This window comes from Myxocyprinus asiaticus, chromosome 4, assembly GCF_019703515.2.
Source record: "Myxocyprinus asiaticus isolate MX2 ecotype Aquarium Trade chromosome 4, UBuf_Myxa_2, whole genome shotgun sequence".
Classification (NCBI taxonomy): Eukaryota; Metazoa; Chordata; class Actinopteri; order Cypriniformes; family Catostomidae; genus Myxocyprinus; species Myxocyprinus asiaticus.
Window position 1 is genome coordinate 34,302,501 of NC_059347.1, and position 26,138 is coordinate 34,328,638.

The 26,138-nt window shown below is 45.4% G+C and overlaps 1 protein-coding gene across 1 annotated transcript in view; it reads left to right on the top strand.

The window, feature by feature from the left end:
* The window catches only part of LOC127435368 (relaxin receptor 1-like), an 82,283-nt gene that overhangs the window by 41,839 nt on the left and 14,306 nt on the right, over positions 1 to 26,138 (top strand). Inside the window, exons 6-14 of the mRNA XM_051688794.1 lie at positions 2,880 to 2,951; positions 4,876 to 4,947; positions 5,169 to 5,240; positions 5,478 to 5,552; positions 5,805 to 5,876; positions 7,882 to 7,953; positions 12,330 to 12,401; positions 12,662 to 12,733; positions 23,970 to 24,041. Of these exons, the coding sequence (XP_051544754.1) occupies positions 2,880 to 2,951; positions 4,876 to 4,947; positions 5,169 to 5,240; positions 5,478 to 5,552; positions 5,805 to 5,876; positions 7,882 to 7,953; positions 12,330 to 12,401; positions 12,662 to 12,733; positions 23,970 to 24,041 (651 nt within the window). The remainder of the gene's footprint in view (positions 1 to 2,879; positions 2,952 to 4,875; positions 4,948 to 5,168; positions 5,241 to 5,477; positions 5,553 to 5,804; positions 5,877 to 7,881; positions 7,954 to 12,329; positions 12,402 to 12,661; positions 12,734 to 23,969; positions 24,042 to 26,138) is intronic.

The window sequence follows — 26,138 nt, forward strand, 5'->3', positions numbered from 1 at the left end:
ACTGTCTTGGAAACTTTTTTACCATGCCTTCATTTATTTTTGCTGCTTTTCAAATGCCTTTTATTGAAGTATAGGGGTCAATGATGTGACGCTCACTTTTTTTGTCTGGATCTATTAAGTTATTCAAAAATGCATTAAAAAGGCAATTCACCCAAAAACATTTTTTTTAATTGAATACTATACTACTTTGAAGATTTTTTCATTTTCTCAAGTGATTTTAATATTTTTTATGGTTCTTACAGTAAAAAAAAAAAAAAAAAAAAGAAAAAAAAAAAGGCTGACATTTTTGAAACTTTCAAAAATCAAGGTAAATACATCTTGTGATAAGAATATTTATAATGTTTGTCATTTCCAGTCAAGCTGTGATTTTGTCAAATTCTGCAAAAAGTGTGAAATATTACTATTTATTTGTGTGTTTTTAGGATAAATAAAATGCTAGCTATGACATTAGTCATAGCAATACAAAGGAGTTTATTCCAAGAATGTTTATAATGTCAATTCCAGCACAGAATGTTAATTAAACAATACATAATTTGAGATGTGGGGGAAATATTCAATATTCACTTTCAGAAATGACAAAAATAAAAGAATTCTCCTGTGATTTACGTATGCCCCCTGCTAGACACTGATGGACAATTGGACAAATTAAATAAATTAGTGAGAGTGTGAAAATTTAGTTTGAACAGAGTTTATTTTCCACAGGGTCCACAGGGCCAGAAGTGCCCATAGTTAAATACCTGTGTATGCCCACATGCATGTGCACATATGCCATACATGGATATAAGTTGGCCTCTTTTTTCTGACTCCTATTTCCATCCATCTTTTATTTCTCTTGACAAAAAATATAATGTTCTTTTCATCTACCCTTTCCCATTTTCTGCTAAGTGCAGTGGAGGTTTTAAAGCCTGCTTCCTTTATAGAGCCTGAGACAGGATGACATTTTTATTGTCCATCAGAGTTCAACAATGTACCGCTCAGTATAGTGGTACAATATAGAAAGAGAGAGAGAAACAGAGAAGCCCTCAAGACTTCACATCTATTAATCATAATAAATGACAGACAATGCTTAGAAAACTTTGTAGTAAAATTCTGAATCATAAAGTCATGATTTAAAGTACATAAAATGAAAGGCTTATGAAAACCTTGAATGTTTCTGTTCCCACAGCAACCACTAAAAGATAACCGTATGTTTTCTTTTGACCTGCGTTCTGTTTCAGTCTGTTCTTTGACTGTGTAAGCATGAACACCTTTGATTTTTAAAATATCTAAGAATCGATGCTACACTGAAAAATTGGCTAACCTAAAAAATGTGTGTCATGTGGTAATATCTAAATTAACTGGTTTTATTCATGTCAAACTGAATACATCACAACAACAACAACTTATTTTTAAGGGTTAGTTCATGTAGAAATAGCTCCTTAAGATATCAGTTGATAGTTACCTCAATTTACACTGTGTTTTGGGTAATTATGAGCTTTCAATAAAGTGTTTTTAAATGTATTGATAAGTACTTTATATAGGCCTACATTATAAATATATTTTTTTGTTAATGGGGCTTATAAACATCACAAAGACATCATCATGACTGAAGCATCATAATGACTGTATTCATTCACTGTGTTATGTTTTTGCGCCTGATCTGCAGTCCTCCGCAGGTGTTCACATTAATATTTCTATGAATAACAGTGTTAACTTATGAGTGATATATTCATTGAGCTCATTTAGAATGATTTTCTATTGAGCTTATTTATAATGAGCCTTCTGAAAATTACGTTTCAGCATATACAGAATGCTTATCACTTTCATGAAACGCCCCGTCTGAATTTAATTTATAAACCCTAGTAAGTTGACTTTACTCATTTGATTGAGTAAACTCTTTCCCTCAATTGAATTGAGTAATGGTGTCTCCAAAACTTATGTAATTAAGTTCATTTATCTTGGTTCATATAGAATGAACTTAATAATATAAGTTGAGGTAACTATATGCAAGTAGACTTAACTCAAGACATGCTACTTAAATATTGTTGTTTCTACTGTTGTTAATAAATTTAATTGAATATAATTTTATATCAAACAATAGCACAGCTCAAATAAAAATCATAACTGATTCTAGGTCAGTCAGTAAATAAACTTAATTCTCCAAAGAAATGCATATACAGTTTACCTGCAATTTAACTTCACAAGCTCAAAGAGAATTAGAGTCGACAGGATCCAACTTGATGAAATGGGACACTGATCACACTAATGGTGACATCACACGAAACAACTATTAGCAACAAAACAACATAAATAATACTACAAATGAGCTAAAACCTCTAGAAATTCTTAATTACAACTATTTAAATGCCCCCATAACTTCCCTTTGACCAAAGAAACATAATTAAATAATTCACGCGCAACGCATTATGGGTATTCCCCATAACCTCAGTTTTGTTATTAACACTTAAAATCTTAAGTCTATGGATTTTGTAAGATAAATAAGTTCAATGAACTTAAATATTTGAGTTATGAGCCCAAAACCTGACATTTCAAGTAATACTTACTTAACACAACTTGATATTTCCAGTTATGACAACTTTAGGGTTTACAGTGTAAATTATCCATAAAGAATGCCTTTCTCATTTTACTGAGTTATGCTCCGCTACAGACTTGCACTGCAGCTTCGATCATTATCAATAAGTTCTAAATTAACCAATTAGAGTATGTCAAATTGAATTCATGTGTTAACAGCTTTAACTTTGACAGCCCTTATTATTATAAATAAGAACCATCTTTAAAAATACTGAATGATCAGATTGATTATTATTGATTGATACGTATTAGCTATCACTTTATGTAACCACAGTGTTCTAACTCTCTCTCTCTCTCTCTCTCTCAAGACATTTGGAAAGTAATAGTATAGAAATCATCTCCAAGAGGGCATTTTCAGGACTTTTCTCTTTGCGTAAACTGTGAGTAAGACTTTATATTTTGTGAATGAAAGGTTCACTGACAGTGTGTTTGGCATTCATAAGAATCACTCATCATGTATAACTTGTCATCAATCCTTCCCTGATCTCTGGCTCACATGAGCGTGAATACAGCACCTACAAAACTGCTACCAGACTATCTGTGACTGCGTAATTATGAGCATACCATCTGATGAAGCTTTCATCATCCACCCATTAATTCATGTAAGAAGCAAAAGAAAGATGTAACAATGAGGGTGCTGGATTAGGGTTGATTCAGGCAGAACAGCTCCTTGATCAAAGAATGAATTTGAATACATCCTAATGCTGTTCTCATGTTATTTATGCTTCAGTGTGTACCTGTTTGTGCCTGTGGATACTTAGTTATATATCAGTGAGACTGTGAGTGTGTGTCTGCTTCTGCATACATACAACTGTTGATCTAACCAACATTGTACTTACACTAATCAGCCAACTGGGGTAAAATGGGACTTGGAGAGAAAGAGAGAGATGGAGGGATTACTGGAGGCGGGAGAACAGCCGTGTTAGTCAGGTGGCTGGTACACAGACAGCAGATGGGCTCTATAGTCACACAACTTAAAACCATTTGAACATTAAACTGCTATTTAAGGGATAGTTCTCCCAAAACTGAAAATGCTGTCATCATTTACTCATCTTTCATGTTGTTCCAACCCTGTATGACTTTGTTTCCTCTGTGGAACTCAGAGGAAACCATAAAAGTGCATGGTGACTGCCTATAACATATGACTGCCTATAACATTTTCTTTTGTGTTCCACAAAAGAAAGAAAGTCATTTGGGTTTTTAACAACAGGAGGGTGAGTAAATTATGCCATAATTGTAAGTTTTGGGTGAACTATCCCTTTAATGATTGTGACGAGGAGGAGGGCATGGCCAGGCCGTGATGGAGCATGGCCGGCGCTGAATCAGCGGGAGATTGAGATAAGGGGCTGCCGGAGACGCCGGTTCGAGAGAGAGAGATGCACGCTGCTGCATTGCATGTGTGTCTGTGTTTGTTTGTTTAAGTGTATTTATATCATTAAAGTTTATGTTGACTGTTCAGCCGGTTCCCGCCTCCTTGCCCATCTTTTATCTGTTACAGTGGTGCCTAAACCCGGGAGGGAGGAGGGATGCGCTGTTGCGGAGTCCTCGTGGCTGCCATCCGCCAGGGGAGCAGCCGCGGCCATCTGCCTGGGGACGGAGGGGTCGCTGCCGGCCGCCGAGAGCCGGAGGAACCGTGGCCATCTGCCGAGAAGGGAAGGAGCGGTTCCGTCCGCCAGGGGCCGGAGGACTCGTTACCGTCCGCCGGGGGAGGAGCGAGCTGGCGTCCGCCAGAGGGCGGAGGAGCGGTTGAGGACCGGGCGACAGCGCGTCCGGGAGGCGGCGAGCAAGTTCTTCTCTCTCTCTCTCTCTCTCTGTGTCTCCATTTGCCCTTTCCCTCTCCCCACGCCTCCCCTCGTCTCTCCCCCAGGTTCGCAGGTGGCGGGGTGGACCACCGGCTGACAGAATGGCCGGAAGGGCAGTGTCTTCCCCCCAAAGATGGGGGGAGTTAGTCAGACTGGTGGTGCCCCGGCCTGAATCAGGCGGGGGAGGAGTTTGAGAAAGAGGAGGGCATGGCCGGGCTGTGATGGGCCGGCACTGAATCAGCTGTTCAGTGGGAGAGCGAGATAAAGGGGAGCCGGAGACGCTGGTTCGAGAGAGAGAGAGAGAGATGCATGCTGCCATGTTGCGTGTGTGTCTGTGTTTGTTTGTTTATTTTTAAGTTAATTTATATCATTAAAGTTCATGTTGACTGTTCAGCCGTTTCCCGCCTCCTCCTTACCCATCCTTTATCTGTTACAATGATGCATTCTCTTGCTCTTTGTCTCTTTGTTTCTGTCTCTGTCTCTCTTTCTCTTGTTTCTGCAGTTTTTTGAGTCAGAATAGGATTTCGTCTCTCAAAGCAGGAATATTTAGTGACCTCAGCAGTCTGGAGTGGCTGTAAGTAGAAAAAAATATACTCACAAACATATTCACACTCACTTAAGTAAACTTAGCTTTTGAGCTGAATGGCTCTCATTCCCAAAAACAGAGCTTCAGCATGTTCTCCTCATAAGCCCTGGAGCTGCTGAGCATATGTGTATTGAATATATAGTGATTTGTGATCCAGGTAGTCATTGTTTGATGTGTGTTTGTTTGTCTTCCTGTGTATGTGTGTGTAGGATTCTGGATGAGAATCAAATATCATCTATGCGACAGAAGTATTTTGAAGGCCTGAGATCTTTATTTTTCCTGTAAGAGAATGATCTTCAAAATCACCTTGATATTTGATATAGAAGAATAGAAGAATAAATACAAGTTTTAGTATAGGCCTATGTGAGAAGGAAACAGATATAAAAGAATAAGTATGCCAAACAAAGTTTTCAGTCGACTACTACTGTATATTGGAAATTGGATTATCTGTTCTCAATAGACTTATCTTAAAACTTAACACAATTAAGACATAATGTGCATTTTTATGTCTTTTGCAGATCTTTGTTGAATAACTCTGTTGAACAGTTTCCTAAAACCTCTATCTGCCTTGAGATGCCTCACCTCAACTGGCTGTGAGTTATAAACATAAAATAAAAAGTATAAACATATAAAAAAGACACCAACATGTCCACTGAGAGTAGTACCAGTACCAGTACCAGCAGTACCTTAAGACGAGTTGGTTAAAAGTAATTGCAAAATGTCTTGAAAATTTCAATATTTCCAGTTAAGTATTAAGAATCTGGATATATAATTAATGTTAATTTACATACATGACCTACTGCAGAACTACAAAGACAGTTGGAGGAGTGTGTTTATTTTCACAGGGAAATGGAGGGGAATAGAATTTCATCTCTCTGGGCATTAAGTTTTAAAAACTGCTCCTCTCTCACCGTCTTGTGAGTATCCCCCCAAACACACAAACACACATTTAGGTTAAACGGAATCATTTTAGACATGAACAGCTTAAAGACATAAGGAATTAATTAATTAAAATAATGAGGTTTTAGATATACATGTTGATATGCATCATGGAGGCTGTGATGTTAGGGCTTTGATTTGATCTGTCTGTGACATTTGGGAGACACTCTGTCCTGAGGAATTGAGCCCGCAGCATCACCACAGTTTCTCTCTCACTCTCCCACGCTCACGACACATCGATTGCTTATACTGTGTTTCTACACCAATCTGGAATGTGTCACTTTCCACAAATAGGGTTCAGAAAACATCGATCATCAACCTCAGAAGATCAAACGTAATATTATATGCGCTGTTTTATTTTCTATTCATTTGATATGAGGTTTGCATATCAAATGAATATTGTTACATTTTGGTTTATCAAAATTTTAGACATGACTATATACAGTTTAAAAACCTTGTAGTTTTGTAATGTTCTAGCAATAAACAATGAATAAACATAAAAAATAAAGACAAAAGTTATCAATAAAAATAAATAAATAAATAAATAAATGCCAGAATGGGTAGAAGGGTTGCAAATGTTTAAACTAAGCACTCTAACTCTACAACATAGCAGAGATTTTTCTAAATCTCAACAAAACACAAAGCAAGTCTCCCTATTTATTTTCATCTTGCACAAAGACACAAAATAACATTTAATTTTAACGTTTACTCTCCCTGGTGAGTCTCATGCAAAGCATGCTGGGATCTAGAAATCGTCTGCCCAGTTTTAGTTTAGTAACCCAGTTTGAATTAAGTGAAGCTGACAAGACACTTTTCTTAGTTGAATCAACTCAAGTTCATTTAAATTCCCTTTGTTATATTATTTTTATTTTTATTTTTTAGTAATATGAACATGGGAGGATTGAGTAAAACTGAAGATAGTGAAAGTTAATTTTTGTGAGCTTGCAGTTATTGTTAAGTTTATATTTTTAATATAGGTGTATATTTCATTTATAGATTTAAAAAATAGTTTGAATTTTTTTTCTTACAATAGATTGGTTAACAGGGTTGAATGGCTGAGCTTAATGAATGCAGTCAACACAAAAATATTTGAAAAAAATTAAGAAAATGAAATAAGAAAATGTATTCGTTTTCCTGGCATGCTGCAGAAAGCATCTAAATAATGTTACTTCTTGGGTGTCATATTTAAAGAATGTTTTTAATAGGGGGAAATCATACAAACTGTGGGACACAGTAAAATATAAAGTGTTTAGCAATTAAAATTAAATAATAAAATCCATTCAATGTAATTAAATTTAGATTTAGTACAATGCATTGAATGTCAGTTTAACAGATTGTCAAAATTCTGACATTGCTGTATGATTAAATTGGTAGTTTGATTCATACTAAGTTAATTTTATGTGAGAGGGTAAAAATAAAGTGTATCTAACATATCTAACAGTTCTCACTACAAAAACTACTACTACTAATAAAAACATATTGGTGGAAAGTGTCATATTTTAATGAAAGGTTAATTAATATTCCAGAGTCTGAGAGTCTGATTTCTTTCATATTGACATAACATGAGATGTGTTACTGAATCTTACATTTACTGTGTGTATATTATATACTCTGATCACTGATCCAGTTCAGTCACTCTATTCCACAATTCAAAGGGCTGTTTCAGTTATCAGTACAGTCCACATTTCTTCAAATATGTAAATATATTTCATCTCTCTGATCTGTCCAGAGCTTTTCAGGCTTAATCTGTGACTTGCAGTGTATCTCTATGTACTCAAGCATTAAGGGGAGGGTTTGAGGTAGTTCTTGGTAGCATGAAGCTGATGCATGGTGCTTAAGTGTGATCTTCATGCAGTCTGAAGACCCAGAGATAGAGAGAGGGCTGAATTACATATAGATTTATATAACTTCAATGTGAAGGCTTTGGTGAATTGGGTTATACATTTGTGATGGTGCCATTTGTTGTGTGTTTGTCTGGTTAAGAGCATTAAGGAGAAACCACATCAGCACCATTGAAGATGGAACATTTGCAGATATGCATAGATTGATAGATCTGTGAGTAAACACGTGCATGCATGCATGCAGACACACACACACACACACACACACACACACACACACACACACACACACACACACACACAAATAAACATTCTTTTTTTATTATTTTTATTTTTTATTACAATTCAGGGCATTAGAGAACAAGAGTCTTTAGATTGTATTTTTCATCACCATTTTCATTGCTCATTTCTTATAAACATGTGTGTGCCAAAGAGATTGTGAGCTTCAAAGCAATAGTTCACCTAAAAAAGTAAGTTCTACTTACACTCATGTTGTTCCAAATCCACATTACTTTCTTTTGTTACAAAAAGATGTTTCGAAAAATGTTTACACAGTTATTTTCCATACATCAAAAAGAGTGCAGATTTCGCCCCTGGGTGTTTCGACAGCGCTAAAAGAGTGTATATTCCTGCTAAAGAGTATATTTTCTCTATTAGAGCACACACATTGATGTTGAACGTCTTTTTAAAGATGCCTTTCCGTCTTTGTGTGATTCCTGGATGCGGTCGTTATCTCTCCGCCTCCGACGGCCACGGGCGATGCCTCACTTGTCTGGGCAGCGATCACACTGAGGCAGCATTTGTGGATGGTTCATGTTCTCATTGCGAGGATATGACCATGGCAATGGGTAATTCCCTGCGAACATCCCGTTCCCCATCACGCTCGTTTGCTCCCGTCCGGGTCCAAAATGAGACCAGCCCGCCTCATGGCCGGCTTGACATCTCTTTTGGGGTCCGCGAGCAGGATGAGTCTTTGATTGCTGCATCGGAGAGCACACTGGCGATGTCGGATGCCGAGGACTCGACTGGGCTGCCACCTTCGGGTCTGCCTGCCCAGTCTGAGGCTGATGCAGAGCTGACCGACATGCTTCCCCTGAGCACTCGCGGTTTGATGATTGGTTCCTGGGTTTGGGGCGCCGTGCGTCCGGCATCAAGATTGGTTCGCAGCGGTAGACCTAAAGGACACGTACTTTCACGTCTCGGTTCTACCTCGACACAGACCCTTCCTACGGTTTGCTTTCGACGGCCAGGCATATCAGAACAAGGTCCTCCCCTTCGCCCTGTCCCTGTCCCCTCGCATCTTCACGAAAGTCGCAGAGGAAGCTCTTGCCCCGTTAAGGGAAGTGGGCATCCGCATACTCAACTACCTCGACGACTGGCTGATTTTAGCACACCCTCAAGAGTTGCTGTGAGCGCACAGGGATTTGGTGCTCAGGCACCTCAGCCGTCTAGGGCTTTGGGTCAACTGGGAAAAGAGCAAGCTCTCCCCGGTTCAGAGCATCTCTTTTCTCAGCATGGAGTTAGACTCGGTCTTAATGATAGCACGCCTCACAAGCGAGCGCATGCAGTTGGTGCTGAACTGCCTGAAGTCATTCAGGCGGAGGACAGCGGTTCCACTGAAACACTTTCAGAGGCTTCTGGGGCATATGGCTTCCTCAGCGGCAGTCACGCCGCTCGGGTTGATGCATATGAGACCGCTTCAGCACTGGCTTCAGACTCGAGTCCCGAGATGGGCATGGCGCCGCGGCACACATCGCAAAGCTATCACGCTGCTCTGCTGCCACTTATTCAGCCCTTGGACAGACCTTGCGTTTCTATGGGCAGTAGTTCCCCTACAGCAAGTGTCCAGACATGTCATGGTCACCACAGACACCTCCAAACTGGGCTGGGGCGCCGTGTGCAACGGGCACGCAGTCGGCGGTTCCTGGTCAGGACAGCGACTGGGTTGACACATCAGCTGCCTAGAGTTGCTGGCTGTACTTCTTGCCCTGTGGAGGCTATTGCCGTTGATCCAGGGCAAGCATGTGTTGGTCTGGTCCGACAACACAGCGACAGTAGCATATATAAATTGCCAAGGCGGCGTACGCTCTCATCGCATGTCGCAACTCACCCGCCATCTCCTCCTCTGGAGTCAGCAGCGGCTGAGGTCACTGCGGGCCACTCATATTCCGGGCAGCCTCGACGCCACAGCGGACGCGCTGTCGTGGCAGGCAATGCTCAGTGGAGAGTGGAGACTCCACCCCAGGTGGTCCAACTGATTTGGAGTCAATCCGGCAAAGCACAGGTAGACCTGTTCACTTCCCGGGAATCCTCCCACTGCCCGCTCTGGTATTCCCTGATGGGAGCCCCCCTCAGGACAGAAATGCTGGCACACAGCTGGCCCCGGGGGCTGCGCAAATATGCATTCCTCCTATTGAGCCTTCTTGCAAAGACCCTGTGCAAGGTCAGGGAGGACAAGGAACAAGTCACCCTCGTGGCCCCATACTGGCCCACTCAGACTTGGTTCTTGGACCTCACACTCCTCACAACAGCACCTCCCTGGCGGATTCCCCTGAGGAAGGACCTGCGCCCAGACCTCTGGAATCTCCATGTCTGGTCCCTGGTTTATGTAGCCGCTATAGTGGCTCACCACGAGGCAGTCGACGGCAAGTCCCTTGGACAGCACGACCTGATCATCAGGTTCCTCAAAGGCACCCGGAGGCTTAATCCTCCCAGGCCATGCCTCTTCCCCTCATGGGATCTCACCGTCGTCCTCCTGGGCCTTCGGAGAGCCCCATTTGAGCCACTAGAGTCAGTCAAGCTGAAAGCCCTCTCCTTAAAGACGACCTTCCTGATTGCGCTCCCCTCCATCAAGAGGGTGGGGGACCTGCAAGCGTTCTCTGTCGGCGACACTTGCCTGGAGTTCAGTCCGGCAGATTCTCACGTGATCCTGAGACCCTGACTGGGCTATGTGCCCAAGGTTCCCACGACCCCCTTCAGGGATCAGGTGGTTAACTTGCAAGCGCTGCCCCGGGAGGAGGCAGACCCAGCCCTGTCGTTGCTGTGTCCAGTGTGTGCTTTGCCCACCTACTTGGATTGCACGCATAGCTTTAGATGCTCTGAGCAGCTCTTTGTCTGCTTTGGTGGACAGCGGAAAGGGAACGCCATCTCCAAACAGAGGCTTGCCCACTGGATCGTGGATGCCATTGCATTTGTCTACCAGACCCAGGCCGTGCCCGCCCCCTTGCGGGTTCAAGCACACTCTACAAGGAGTGTGGCATCCTCGTGGGCACTGGCCAATGGCACCTCTCTAGCAGACATCTGCAGAGCAGCGGGCTGGGCAACACCCAATACTTTCGCAAGATTTTACAGTCACTGGGTTGAGCTGGTTTTGTCCCATGTTCTTTCAGGTATGAACAGGTAGAGTTTGGTAATACGGAACAGCTGGCCAGGTGTATCATTTGCGTATAGCGCCTTTCCCCTCCCCTGAGGTTAAAACGTGCGCTTTTACCCCAGTCGAGTTCACGAAGTCTTGGACCCTGGATGTCCTTCCTCCGTAGCCCTATGGTTCACGAACTTGGTGGAGGAGTTCGCAGCCAGCCCCACTACGGGGTCTGATATGCCCTGTACTGGGATAGGTGCTCCACAGATGCCGATTACTCGGGTAACCCCTGTGATGTATATTCCGCGGTACAGTCTCCCTGTCGGCGGACCCGCGTCTCCCTTGGGCAGAGCTCTCTCTGCCCCCAGTCACTGTGTTTGTAGAGCCCCCCCCTCCCCCTTTTTTTATGGTGGGACCTACCACCGCGCCTCTTCCATGTGCGGCTGCTGAGCCCATGTGTCGTATTGCCACATGTTGACCTCCCCTTTTGGGCAGGATGTGGTCTCCGCAGGGTCTTTTCCCCCTGAAAGAATAGGAAAGGAAAAGAACACCTTCCACGATGCATATGATAGCGTTAGATGGCCCCAGCTGAATCTAATACTCTGTGGAGAAAAAACATAGAGAGACAACGCTGTGGCTGGCACGGCCTGCTCCCATGCTAGTTACGTCGCTTCCCCCCTCAGGCATGTGGGGAACTACATGACACTTTTGGGGCATTGGGGGAGGTTACGTACAGTCTGATGCACCTACTATTACGCACGCAGCAGCTTGCTTGCACCTGCATCGGCAGTTCACGTAAAATGGTTCAGCTGTTGTGGCATTTTTCCATAGGGACCCCTAGTGTCACTACATCGACACAACGTCGAGTGAGTGACAGAAGGGGAACGTCTCAGTTACTGTTGTAACCTCCGTTCCCTGATGGAGGGAACGAGACGTTGTGTCCCTCTTGCCACAATGCTGTACTAGCTGCTGAAATGGCCGGGACCGTGTCTCAAAACCTGAATGAATCCTGCATTCCAGCTCCCTTTTATACCCGTATGTCCGGGGGAGTGGCTTGCAAATTCCACTCGCCAATTCTCGATGGGGCTCTCAAGGGTGACCCCTAGTGTCACTGCATCGACACAACGTCTCGTTCCCTCCATCAGGGAACTGAGGTTACGATCATTTTTATAATTTATTTCATTAAATGTGAAAAATGAGCTGCTGAATTTGGTGTGATTTGTTTACAGAGATGTGTCTGTGAACCAGATTAAAGACCTGCCTCCATCTCTGTTCCAGAGCCTGCAGAACCTTAAACAGCTGTGAGACTAACTTTATATTGATGTCACAAATTGTGTTTGCTAAATTTCTGTTCTTGTTCCAAGCTCAAAGTTTTTACAAAGTCCTTCAGTAGACCTGTTGTACCTCAATATTTTTCAATTGTTTTTGTGCTGATCTGCCCAGTGATTCATTGATTGCTTGAAAGTCTCTTAAGATGAAGTGACAAGATGTATTAATCATAGAAACTATTCTTGACTTTATCAGTAACTATTTTGTTGTGTATGTCTGTGTGTTGTTTCAGAAATATCTCCAACAATCCTCTCACACAAATATACAGCAATCAGTTTGATAGTTTGGTGAATCTACAGTCACTGTGAGTAATCAACACATTTCTTTTTTTATTTGTACACAAGATTAATAACATTATTGATAAAAAGCCATAGAGATTATTTGTATTAGGACATCCCTTGTATTTATTCATGTTTTTAAAATGTATGCTGTAATCTAGAAAATATATACAATCAAATTTGAAAGACCTTCTCGTTCTGTACATGACTGCCAGTCTCAGCATGGGATTGACCTCAGACTGTTAATCAGGGAATTATTGTCAAGATACTGCCAAGATCTAAAGTCAGTTTGATTGGGCTCTTTAGAACAGGAAGTCATTTGCGGTTACACACATACATTTGTATTTTTAAAATGGTGATGTTTCTGTTTGTCAGGGTAAAGTGTGGAGAATCGGTAGAATTTAAGTTAATATGTGCCTGCTTTCGTGGAAAAGATGCAGGTTTCTTTGAAAACTATTAAAGAGATACATTTAAAAAAAAAAAAAAAATCCTATTTGTGATTTTCTTTTGCTATGAGAAATACTGTCCCACAAACAAACCTTAATGATAACCCTACACCTAACCCTAAAACAACTTTACTTGAGATTGTTAGGTTCTGTCAGTGAATGCCCCTTATGTTTTCCATATTGTGTCTTAGAGTGCAGCTCACTGTGTCCGTTTTACACTTCTGCTGGTTCGAGCATTACACAAGCAGGACATATTCCTGGATGAACATCCTATGTTCCTGGAAATATATTTTTGTCAACATATGACAACTCTTTTTATTCCTCAAAGGTTGCTCTTTCATAGATCAGGACTTACTGGAGTTCTAAGTTATCCTTAATTTTTAAACTTTGTCTCTAATGTTTCTCCTAAAATTTTTTGGGAGTGTATAAAAATAGAAGCAAATGAAAAAAAAAAAAAAATTGTTGACATACAGCAAGAGTATAAAGCTAAAAAATTAATGTAGATAATTTTGTCTTGGAAGAATTTGATGAGAATATGACATTGTTGGGATCTCTTCTGAAACTTTACAGGTGAAAAATGACAAGGGTCTTGAAAAATCTGAGAAGCAGGAGTTTAAGCAAAAGGTGCCATTTGGTGTACATATAATATCATTGCTGTATCTGAGCAATAGAGATACTTAAGAAATCTTATTTTTGATTTTTCATTCCTATGGATAATCCTATCCCTAAATCTAACCCTGAACATACCCCTAAAAACAAAGGTCAATGATTGGTTCATAGGAATGCTGTTCCAGAACCATCAAAGGCTATCAATCCAGAAACAGCTTTTCCCTATCTGTCACTCACTCAACGTTGGTGTCGATGTAGTGACACTAGGGGTCACTCTTGGGAGCTCGAGACACCTCTGGTCTTTGATAAAAGGCCAATGAAAATTGGCAAGTGGTATTTGCATGGGTATAAAAGGAGCTGGTATGCAACCACTCATTCAGATTTTCTCTTCGGAGCTGAACGGTCATGCTCATTGAGCTGAATACTACTGTTCATTCACCTCTGCTGGATCTAACGGCGCATTTCAGTGGCTTCTCCCTCCTCTGCACTGGTGCACTGCAGAGAACGCCCCTGGGCGCTTCGGCAGAAAAACTAGAGAGTATATTTTCTGAAAGAGCATTTTTCCCCTCTAAAAGAGTATATATATATCTCTAAAAGAGCACACACACGGAACGTCTTTTTAAAGACACGTCTTTTTAAAGATGCTTTTCCGATTGTGTGTTATTCCTGGTTGCGCTCATTATCTCTCGCCTTCTGACGGTCACGATCACTGTCTTTCGTGTCTGGGCACTTCTCACGCGGAGACATCGTTCGTGGATGGTCATGTTCTCATTGCGAGAATATGTCCATGGCAACGTTGCAGTCGTGGCTCGCCTTCGTAAGAAAGCGAGCCACCCTCAGAGGCTCCTGCCTCGGTCCTTTTACCCACGGGTATGAGGCCAGTGCGGCTAACACTGGGGGTGATTTGGGGACCCCAATGGGACCGCATCTGCCGGGTATCCCCCCGCAGACCTCCCATTCCCCAGCACACTCGTCTGCCCCAATCGGGCTTCCGGATGAGTCTGCCGGCTCATCTCATGGCAAGTTCGACCTCTTATTCGGAGCCCGCGAAAGTGATGAGCACTCGAGCGCAGCATCGGAGAGCGGGCTCGTGCAGTCAGAAGCCTCAGCTGGGCTCCTCCCTTTGGGGTCGATTGCCTAGTCACAGGCTGACACGGAGATGAAGATATGCTTTCCCGGGCAGCCGCGAGCGTCGGCTAGAGTGGAACTCGCTGCTCTTCCCTGAACCCTCGCGGCTCGGTGATTGGTTCCTGGGCTCGCGGCGCCGCTCAAAGCCATGCCCGGCCCCGTTCCTTTCTTCCCGGAAGTGCATGAAGAGCTGACAAGGTCGCGGGAGGCACTTTTTACTGCCCGGTCCTGATCTTTTCACTACCCTCGATGGTGGGGCGGCCAAGGGCTATTCGGCAATCCCCCGGTGGATAAAGGCGCTCGTGGTGCACCTATGCCTGCAGAGCGCCGCCACCTGGCGCGGGTGCCCAAAGCCCCCGTCCAAGGCCTGTAGGTTCATGTCATCTCTGACGGCCAAGGCCTACGGTGCCGCTGGACAAGCCGCCTCCGCCCTGCACGCCATGGCTCTCCTGCAAGTCCGCCAAGGCACTAAAGGAACTGCACAAGGGTAGTTCCGCCCTGGGATTGATGCAGGAACTGCACTCGGCGACCGACCTCGCTCTCCGAGCGACGGAGGTCACGGCGCAGTCTCTCGGGCGGACGATGGCCACACTAGTGGTCCAGGAGCACCACCTTTGGCTCAACCTGGTCGAGATGGGTGAGGCGGACAAGACACAATTCCTTGCTGCCCCCATTTCCCAGGCGGGCCTATTCGGCGACACCGTCTAGGACTTTGCCCAGCAGTTTTCAATGGTAGAGCAGTAGATGGATGCTAGCCGGCATATCCTGCCCCGGCGCGGCTCAAGATCCCGCACCCTGTCTACTCATCGCCAAGGGCGTCCCCCTGCGGTGACTGCACCGGCTCCGCCGCAGCCCGCCCCTTTGGCACGGCCCCGGCGTGGAGCCCACCGCAGGAAGCAGACGCCACCCATCTCGCGGCCGCCCAGAACCCGTGAAAGGCTTCAAAGCGCCCTTGAGACAGGTGACCCAGGGACAACGAAACCCACTGCTCTGGAGCTGGTAAGCAGATCTCCATCTTTTTGATTCCTTTTGTATTTAATTACGCTGCATGCCCAAGTGGCTGCAGTACTCAAGAGCTCAGCAAGAGCGGTTTCCTTGTTCCCAGGGTCACGTATCCAGTGTGCACGGCCGTCATCACGACCACCGTCCACCACTCTATTTGGCAGGTTTGGCGCTCCAGCGGCGGTCTCCCGCCCCTAAGCACCCAGCTGTGTCCCTGTCTCCTTGCGTCTTTACGAAGGTCACAGAGGCTGCCCTTAAGTGAGGTGGGCATTCGCATTCTCAACTATCTCGACGACTGGCTAATCCTAGCTCATTCTCGAGACGTATGGTGCTCTCACACCTCAGCCGACTAGGGCTTTGGGTCAACTAGGAAAAGAGCAAGCTCCTCCCAGTTCAGAGCATCTCTTTTCTCAGTTTGGAGTTGGACTCAGTCTCCTTGACGGCGCACCTTACGAATGAGCGTGCCCAGTCGGTGCTGACCTGTTTGAAGGCGTTCAAACAGAAAACAGCGGTTCCACTGAAACTTTTTCAGAGGCTCCTGGGGCATATGGCATCCTCGGCGGTGGCCACCCCGCTCGGGTTGATGCATATGAGGCCGCTTCAGCACTGGCTCCAGACTCGAGTCCCGAGATGGGCATGGGGCCACGGGACATGTCGCGTGGTCATCACGCCGGTCTGTCACCGTCTTTTCAGCCCTTGGACTGAAACCTCTTGTTTCTATGGGCAGGCGTTCCTTTAGAACTGGTCCCCAGGCGTGTCGTGGTCATGACAGATGCCTCCAAAACGGGCTGGGGCGCTATTTTGCAACGGGCACGCAGCCGCCGGCCTCTTGACGGGTCCGCAACTGCATTGGCACATCAACTGCCTTGAGTTGTTGGCAATTCTGCTCGCCCTGCAGAGGTTTCGGCCGTTGATCCAGGGCAAGCACGTGTTAGTTCAGACAGACAACATGACAACGATAGCATATGTCGACCGCCAAGGTGGTTTGCGCTCTCGTTGTATGTCACAACTCGCCCGCCGTCTCCTCCTCTGGACTCAGCAGCAATTTAAGTCGCTGCAAGCCACTCACATCCCGGGCAACCTCAACACTACAGCGGACGCTCTTTCATGACAGGTTACTCTCAGGTGAGAGTGGAGACTCCACCCTCAGGTGGTCCAGCTGATTGGAGTCGATTCGACAGGCACAGGTGCACCTGTTCGCCTCCCAAGAATCCTCCCCACTGCCCGCTCTGGTACGCCCTGACCGAGGTCCCCCTCGGCACAGATGCGCTGGCACACAGCTGGCCCCCTGGCATGTGCAAATATGCATTTCCTCCAGTGAGCCTGCTTGCACAGACCCTGTGCAAGGTCAGGGAGGACGAGGAGCAGGTCGTCCTGGTAGCACCCTACTGGCCCGCCCAGACGTGGTGCTCGGACCTCACGCTCCTCGCGACAGCTTCCCCCTGGCGAATTCCCCCTGAGGAAGGACCTTCTTTCTCAGGGACGGGGCACCATCTGGCACCCGCGCCCAGACCTTTGGAATCTCCATGTCTGGCCTCTGGACGGGACGCGGTGGTAGACACAATCACTCAGGCTAGGGCCCCCTCTACGAGGCGCCTGTATGCCTTTAAGTGGCGTCTGTTCGCTAAGTTGTGTTCTTCCCGTCGGGAAGACCCCCAGAGATGTGCAGTCAGATCAGTGCTTTCCTTCCTGCAGGAGAGGTTGGAAGGGAGGCTGTCCCCTTCCACCTTGAAGGTGTACATTGCCGCCATAGCAGCACACCATGATGCAGTCAACGGTAAGTCCTTAGGGAAGCACGACCTGATCATCAGGTTCCTAAGAGGCACCAGGAGGCTGAATCCCTCCAGAGCGCACCTCGTTCCCTCACTGGACCTCTGTAGTTCTTTAGGGTCTACAGAGAGCCCCCTTTGAGCCTTTGCAGTCACTGAGCTTAAGACACTCTCCTTGAAGACTGCCCTCCTGACTGCGCTCACTTCCATCAAGAGGGTAGGTAACCTGCAAGCGTTCTCTGTCAGTGAAACGTGCCTGGAGTTCGGTCCAGGTTACTCTCACATGATCCTGAGACCCTGACCGGGCTATGTGCCCAAGGTTCCCACCACCCCTTTAGGGACCAGGTGGTGAACCTGCAAGTGCTGCCCCTGGAGGAGGCAGACCCAGCCCTGTCGTCGTTGTGTCCGATGCACGCTTTACACATCTATTTAGATCGCACGCAGAGCTTTAGAATCTCTGAGCAGCTCTTTGTCTGCTTTGGTGCACAGCAGAAAGGAAGCGCTGTCTCCAAGCAGAGGATTGCCCACTGGCTCATTGATGCCATAACTATAGCATATGTCGCCTAGGACATGCCGCCCCCGGTAGGGCTACCAGCCCATTCTACCCGAGGTGTAGCGGCTTCTTGGGCCCTGGCCAGAGGTGCCTCTCTAACAGGCATTTGCAGAGCAACGGGCTGGGAAACACCCAACACCTTTGCAAGGTTCTAAACCCTCCGGGTGGAACCGGTTTCGTCCCAGGTAGTGGCACGCAACACAAGTGGATAAGCCCAGGATAGCTGGCCGGGTGTATCGCTTGCACATAGCGCCTTCCACCTCCCTTGGAGCTGAAGACATGCACCATTAATTCCCAGTAGTGTTCACAAACTTTGTTCCCTGGTTGACTTCCTCCGAGCCCTGTGGCAGTCGAGTTTTCAGAGAGACTCGCTGCCGGCCCAGTACACGCGCTAACTAAGAGCCCTGTTCTGGGGTAGGTGCTCCGCATGTGGTGGTTCCCTGTAAGGCTAACCCCATGCAATCTATATCTTCCGCTAGTTCGTTTCCCTGCTGGCAAACTGTGTCTTCCTTGGGCAGAGCCCCTCTGCCCCAGTCTCTATGTTTGTAGTAACTCCTCCCCCATAGGGCAGGATCTTCCTTGAAGGCTCTCCACATGGTTGGAAAGACCATGTGACGTATTCTTCCACTTAAATATCCCCCCCTCTCTTTGGGCGAGGTGTGGTCTCCGCGGTGTCTTCCCCTTGGGAGGGACACCCCCCAACTAGACCTGGCGGCCCAGTCGGATAATCCCCCTTCTTTTTTAGGGAGTGGAAAAAGAGAAGGGGAAAAGAGGCCATGACTGGGTTAAGCCTGTCTCTATCTTTTGGGTAGTCGACTTGTCCCCAAAAAGGGCCGTTCAACACTTATAACTATGTTGGGGGAGGTTACGTGTCAACCTGGTGTGCTGGCTATGAGGCCCACCACACACCGCCAGTTCACGTAACACAGTTCAGCCTTGTGGCATTTCGTATAGGGACCCCTAGTGTCACTACATCGACACCAACGTCGAGTGAGTGACAGATAGGGAACATCATGGTTACTTGTGTAACCTCTGTTCCCTGATGGAGGGAACGAGACATTGTGTCCCTCCTACCACAACGCTGAACTACCCGCTGAAATGGCCGGACCTTATATTGGCTCCTCAGCATAAAACCTGAATGAGTGGTTGCATACCAGCTCCTTTTATACCCGTATGTCCGGGGGAGTGGCATGCAAATACCACTCACCAATTTTCATTGGTCTTTTATCAAAGACCAGAGGTGTCTCGGGCTCCCAAGAGTGACCCCTAGTGTCATTACATCGACACCAACGTCTCGTTCCCTCCATCAAGGAACGGAGGTTACACAAGTAACTATGACGTTTTTTATGCTGCAGTCGTTTTTTTTTTTTTTGTTCCTCTCGCTTCAGTTCCCAATGAATACTGCTGAGTCATGTTTGTGTTTAGATAACGTCTCCGGTTACACATGTAACCTTGGTTCCCTGAGATTCAGTTCACTCATCGTTGCTGTAAGCACTATGGGGAGTCCTTCTTAGACAACCTCGTTGAAACCCTTATTCAATCATGCCAATCCTGTGATTGGCAATGGTGTCTGAGCCCTGCCCCTTCGGGCACGTAGTAGGCCAAAATAAGCAGGTGCTCAGTCACCATTTCTTCAGAATTTTCTGACTGAGGGACTAGAGTGAGTCACTTGTATTATGAAACTCTGAAGCAGTAGTGCGGCCAGATTTCGCAATGTCTCGTTCCCTTCATCTCAGGGAACCGAGGTTACATGTGTAACCGAGAGATGCTCCCTTTTGATTCAGTTCACTCGACATTGCTGTAAGCACTATGGGAAACAATATTCCATCACACCGCACTACATGACATTACACTCCCAGAGTTATAACACTAAATAAATATATTTATAAGGAGTCTCAGGCCACACGCCGATAACTTATAAGTCATATTAAAGTGTATATGAATAGTCCCACGTGACAGATGCCAGATGGAAACTAATGTAGTCTGGGATCTATATGAACCATATAGAAATACATAGTATGGATTATCAACCCTCTCACAACAAGGTTGGTAAGTAAATTTTATTTCTTATGGGAGTGCTTATGACTTAAAAAGAAGCAGTTCAGCAGCATATAATTAGGTGGCAGTTTTGATTATAGTCGGTAGAAAGAAGTGCTCTATACAGAGAGGACTTGTGAGGAGAAGGACGCCACATCCAGGTTATAAAACCTCACGAACATGCTTTGTGAGGACCATCCTGTAAAGAGACACAATTTGTACATGCCCATGTAGAGGCCATGCCTCTGGTTGAATGCGCCTTGATGCCAATAGGACAATTCTTGCCCTGTGATTTGTAAGCGAGGGTGATCGCATCAACAATCCAGCGAGAGAGCCTTTGTTTGGAGACAGACATTCCTTTTGTGCATCCTCCATAACAATTAAAGAGCTGCTCCTACAGCCTAATCTGCATACTGCATACTGCGTCACACAACATTGCCTGTTGGTAGAAGGCCTGTCCTGTCCATGGTGCTAGAGCAGCCAGATAGCAGCGAGTCGCCACGATGTCGAGGCTCCAGGCACAATGTGGAATGTTGCTTGAGCCAGCACTGGAGAGGTCTCATGTGTAACAGACCTAATGGTATGATGGCAGATGCTGCCACCATAAAACCCAGTATTCTCTGAAATGACTTAAGTGACCATGTTTTCCCCAGTTTGAACTGAGGCAGACACCGAAGAATGGTCTTTACATGCTCATTCGTGAGGTGCGCGTGCATGCTCACAGAGTCAAGAAGAACCCCTAAAATGGAGATTTGCTGGCTGGGGAAAGTGTTCTTTTCGCTCAGTTAACATTCAGACCCAGATGTTTCAGATGGCAAAGCAGCAAGTCTCTGTGTTTTCTCAGTAGTGCCTCTGATTGGGCTAGTAATAACCAATCGTCGAGGTAATACAAAACACACACACCATTCATTTTCAATGGGGCGAGCGGCACATCAATACATTTCGTGAACGTGCAGAGAGACAGAGACAGACCAAAACGAAGGACTTTGAATTGATACGCAGTTCCCTCGAATGCAAATCTCAAAAACCGCCTGTGACATGGTGCAATTGGTACATGAAAGTACACATCCTTCAGATCTATTGACGCAAACCAATCCTGAGGACGGATGTGCGATAAGATCTGTTTCTGAGTTAACATTTTAAATTAGTGCTTCTTGAGCATGCGATTCAAGTGTCTCATATCTAGAATGGGCCGAAGCCCACCGTCTTTGTCTTTGTTTGAGTAATACACACAGAAGTAACATTTTTTAACAATGTCCCGTTCTTGATAAGCAGTATTGGGGAAGTGGGGAGAAACACTGTGTGCCTCGAATCGAGCCTTCTTCGGCTCTGGGCCATGAATAACGGCAAGCTCTGGGGTCCTCTTAACGGGGCTGGGCATGTCAGGACCGTTTTTGCTGCCCGGCCGGGGTTTATCCGTTGGAGCATTTTTCGCGCTGAGATGGCGGGTGCTTACGCTTGGGCCACGGTTTACGTGGCTTCACTGATGGCTCAGTAGTAGCTTCCGGCTGCGCTGGGGCAGTGAGAGATGGATTATTTTCCAGGCGCTGACCGGAATTAGATCAGGAGCATGCCGGGAAAGGGGAAGTGCAACTTCTCTTTGGCAGAAAGCGTTTCATGGTTTGAGACTGCTTTTGTGCCGTGATGAAGCACACCGAAAAGAAAAAAATTGCCAAAGAGATCATCGGGCAACACCGGGGTGTCAAGGAGGACAGCTTTCTCTGTGTCACGCATCTCCATGAGAGTTAGCCAAATATGCCGATCCAGAACCACCAGGTTGCTCATTGCTTTGTCGATGGCCTGAGCGGTAGCTTTCGTGGCTCACAGTACCAAATCTGCAGCGGTGCGGAGCTCTTTGAATAGCTCTGGATCGGAGCCTTGCTCATTCATTTGTTTAAGGAGCTTAGCTTGAAAAACCTGGAGCAACGACATGCTGTGGAGTGCTGAACCAGCTTGGCCCACTGCTGTATAAGCTTTTCCAGCCAGTGTGGACATAAGTAGACACGGCTTGGAGGGCGGAATTTCCATCCCATGGCAGTATTATGGCAGAGGTGAGCTGTGACCGCCTGTTCCACCGGGGGAAGCTTTGAATAGCCTTTTTTCATTGGCATGGTCCACATTAGTAAGGATAGTATCACCTCAAACTTGAATACGTGAAGAGTATGGCGCATACCAGGTCTTTGTGAGCTCTGCTTGGACCACAGGGAATAATGGTGCGCTCCTCCAGACCACGGTTTGTTGATGACGGCCGGTTTGCAAAAACCATTCATCAGACATTTCTGGCTCTACTGGAGGGGACCACTCAAGACCGAGCTCTTCAACTGCTCTCGTGAGAATGCGAAGAACCTCCTTGTCCGTGGTGTGTGCACGTCCTTAACCCTCGCTGGGGGACATCGCTGGGCAACATCCTCCGTGAACCACTCACCTGAAGCTGCGAGTGACACAGCATTATCCCCATCATCAGATCTGCCAAATGTAATGAGTCCATGCACTCCAATAGAGGGCCGGAGTTCATCATGTGCATATTACACAGGCGAGGACGTTAGCTCGCAGGGCTTGTGCCGGCATAAGATCCTTCTCTAATTCTTCCAGCTCAACCTCACTGCCCCGCCGTGCCTCCCCATGTGGTTCTTCGGGACTTAACACAGAAGAGGCAGGTGGGGAGGGCACGAGAGGCTAGATCTTCCCTCAGAACGAGGTCAATCCTAGAGCGCAGCATCTGGAGATTAATGCCCTCACAGTGAGGGCAGTCTGTCTCCATAAGAGCTGCTTGTGCATGGGCGCAGCCCAGGTAGTGAACAAAGCTCTCATGCTCATCAGATGGTGGGATGTGCCGTTCGCATAGGAAACACTTGCAGAACGACATCTTTAAAAAGACGTGTATCATGCAAGCAGCACTTTAGTTTATATTGTATATATAAAAGGATACAGTAACTCCAGTCGGAGTGCTGTGTGAAGCAGGTAGAAGTTTCGCTGAAGCGCTGCGTTGATTAACTACGAGTGTCTGAAGCGAAGAACCTGTTCACAGAGAGCGTCTTCGATGCCGATGTGGAGGACTCTTTACCGGAACACACACAGGAGTGGAAAGCCTCTTGGTGAAGGTACTGAACACAGGCGACGAGTCGTAATGTTCGCATCTTGCTGAGAAGTTCCGTCCACTATAAGTGTATATCGATGGCGAAGCAGAAGGGTTCTAAGATGAAGACAAAGTTCGTAGTCTTGAAGAATGAAAATTCTGAAGAAATGGTGACGGAGTCCCACTTATATAGGCCAGCTGCGCGCCCGAAGTGGTGGGACTCAAACACCATGCCAATCACAGGAGTGATGTGATTGAATAAGGGTTTCAACAAGGTCGTCTAAGAAGGACTCCCCAAAGTGCTTACAGCAATGTCGAGTGAACTGAATCGAAAGGTAACCACTAACCTCCACCAGAGAGACAACTAAGTAGAGGTCAGAAATCCAAAATGCAAATGATCATAAAGCTTCCATTATTGATTGCAGTCTTATCTCAGAGCATATGTGTATGCTATTTTTTTTTTTTTTTATTTATTTTTTTTTTATATTTTACTTGGCTAATAAGCTCTGTAATTATTCAGCTGGATTTACATGACTCTACTTTTATGGGCTTTTAAAACTTTTAAGTGCCCTGGATGAAAAACACTTGATGAGGGTAAAATCTAACTGTAAATTGATCTTGATCTTTCTGCTCTCTGTGCAGGAGTATGGAAGAGGTGGAGATTCCCAACATCAGCATCAGAATGTTCCGGCCCTTGACTAACCTCACTCACATGTGAGCATGCTAAAATTCTGTAATGATGATTGTGGAAGTGAGGGCGTGTGTACCGTTTCTGTGTTCGCAGTGAGAGACGAGGGAGATAAAAGATGACCCAGTCCACAGAGAGAGGAGAGAGAGTTGCACACCCGAGACTGTGTTTCTATATTATAGAGTGTTGTGCTGAAAAGCTGGCCTGTCTTACATTTTATGCTGCAAAACAGACTTTTGGTTTTGAGTGTGAAGCTGAAAAGTGATTTCTGTTATTTTGTTAATAAACTCTGACTCAGTGTGGACTGTGGATACCGGCTCCCGCTTCCTCCTTATCCATCACATAACGAACTTTGTCACACTGGTGTGCAACTCTCACTCCTCTCTCTGTGGACTGGGTCATCTTTTATCTCCCCCGTCTCTCACTGCAAACACAGAAAGGGTAATTAGTAGCAATTCATCTCAGGTGGAACTCCTTACCGCTTTCTCTCAACCACGCCATTACCTACACAATGATCTTGACAGACTAATACACTGTGCTGAAAAGACCATCTTAGTTGATGACCAGAATATTTTGTCTTTGCATGCTGATCCCCAGCATGGGATACTGGTGTTCTGATCTCTTGACAAGCTTAACCAGCAAGACTTCCTTGGACAACCCACATCATAAAGAACAAGCTGGTCGACTGGCTTCACCAGCTACATTTTGCTGGTGAATGACATAACTATGCTGGTCCACCAGCTAGACCAGCACCAAACCAGCACTAACCAGCATAAACCAGCCTGGACATTCATGTTAATCTAAGCTGGTCTTTTCAATGGAATTCTGTCATCGGTCAATTTATTGTGTAGTTAAAAAATACCCTGATCTGAACTGTCATTTTTGCATGATTGTTAATGTGATACTGCAGATGGTAAAACAAGCTGACACATAAATGTTTTAGTACAATTTCCCAAGGCAGACTGAAGATGGGTACATTGAGTTTTATTTGGAAAAAATGTATTGGTTTCCCAGTGTAGAAGCTTTACAAAGACATATGGACATATGTGCAACCTATGACTCAATCAGGTATTAATGGAAGGCTCTTTCAAAAGAAGACATGCTATCCTTTGGGTTCACTTCATCTGGATTGTCTTTTATTTTATATGTTTTATTTTTCTGCCCTCGTGACCTTTGTGGAATGTTATCAGTATGTTCCACACCTTCAAATCCACTCTTAAATTCTTTGTCTTAAACCATAGTCCCTCATGAGTCAAAGACAAACACAAAAAAAACCTCCAGTAAGTCACAGAGCCTGCCCTATGAGAGAGATAGAGGCAAAGAGAGGCAGAAAGGTCATTATTGTGGAATGTAGGGTGGATGGAAGCTGCCAGTTGGAGGATGAATGATTAGTGCATTTGAAAAGTCAAACCAGGTAAATTGAGCTCAACTTAAACTCCTGTTTCTTCACAGGCAACAAGATTACAGTGCCTCTCCCTGCTTGACTAGTTATCTTTATCCTTTCTCCCATCATATTTAATATCTCCGGAACAGATGTGCTCGCCTCCGGGGAAATGAAAATGAAATAAAAAAGCAGTATATGAGTATAGGCCTTCAGAGAGATTTTTAAATGGAATGCCATCAATTCTGTATGTGAAATGAGCTCCTTCCACACCGCCAATGAACAAAAGAACTACTGTGTGCCTAGGAGATTTGCAGAACTGAAGTTTTCAGAAGGTTGAAACTCTGGTTGAACCTTTCTGCAGTTTGATGTGGAGATTCATTTTTGGTGATTGTTACTTTGCAGATATCAGCTGCACTAAAGATTCACTTTTGATTCAAGACAGGCCTGCTCTCTAGCAGATTGTGACAGTAATTGGCAGGCACATCTACATTTTACAAACTCGTTGATGAGGTTGATCTGGCAGAAGTAAATTTGAATGGAACAGGAGAAATGCAGTTTGTGTGTGGGTGGTAGTGAAGGGCTCACTTTTTTTAAGACCAGACAGAGTTGACACACATTGTGCAGCAGTGGGTAAAGTAATTTTATTTAGGGAGCACTTGACCAGTATTTTTCAGCTGTTGGGTCACAAGTCTGTTGATTGCGGGCAGCAGTGGGTCGTGGATAGCAGAGGAAAAAATGC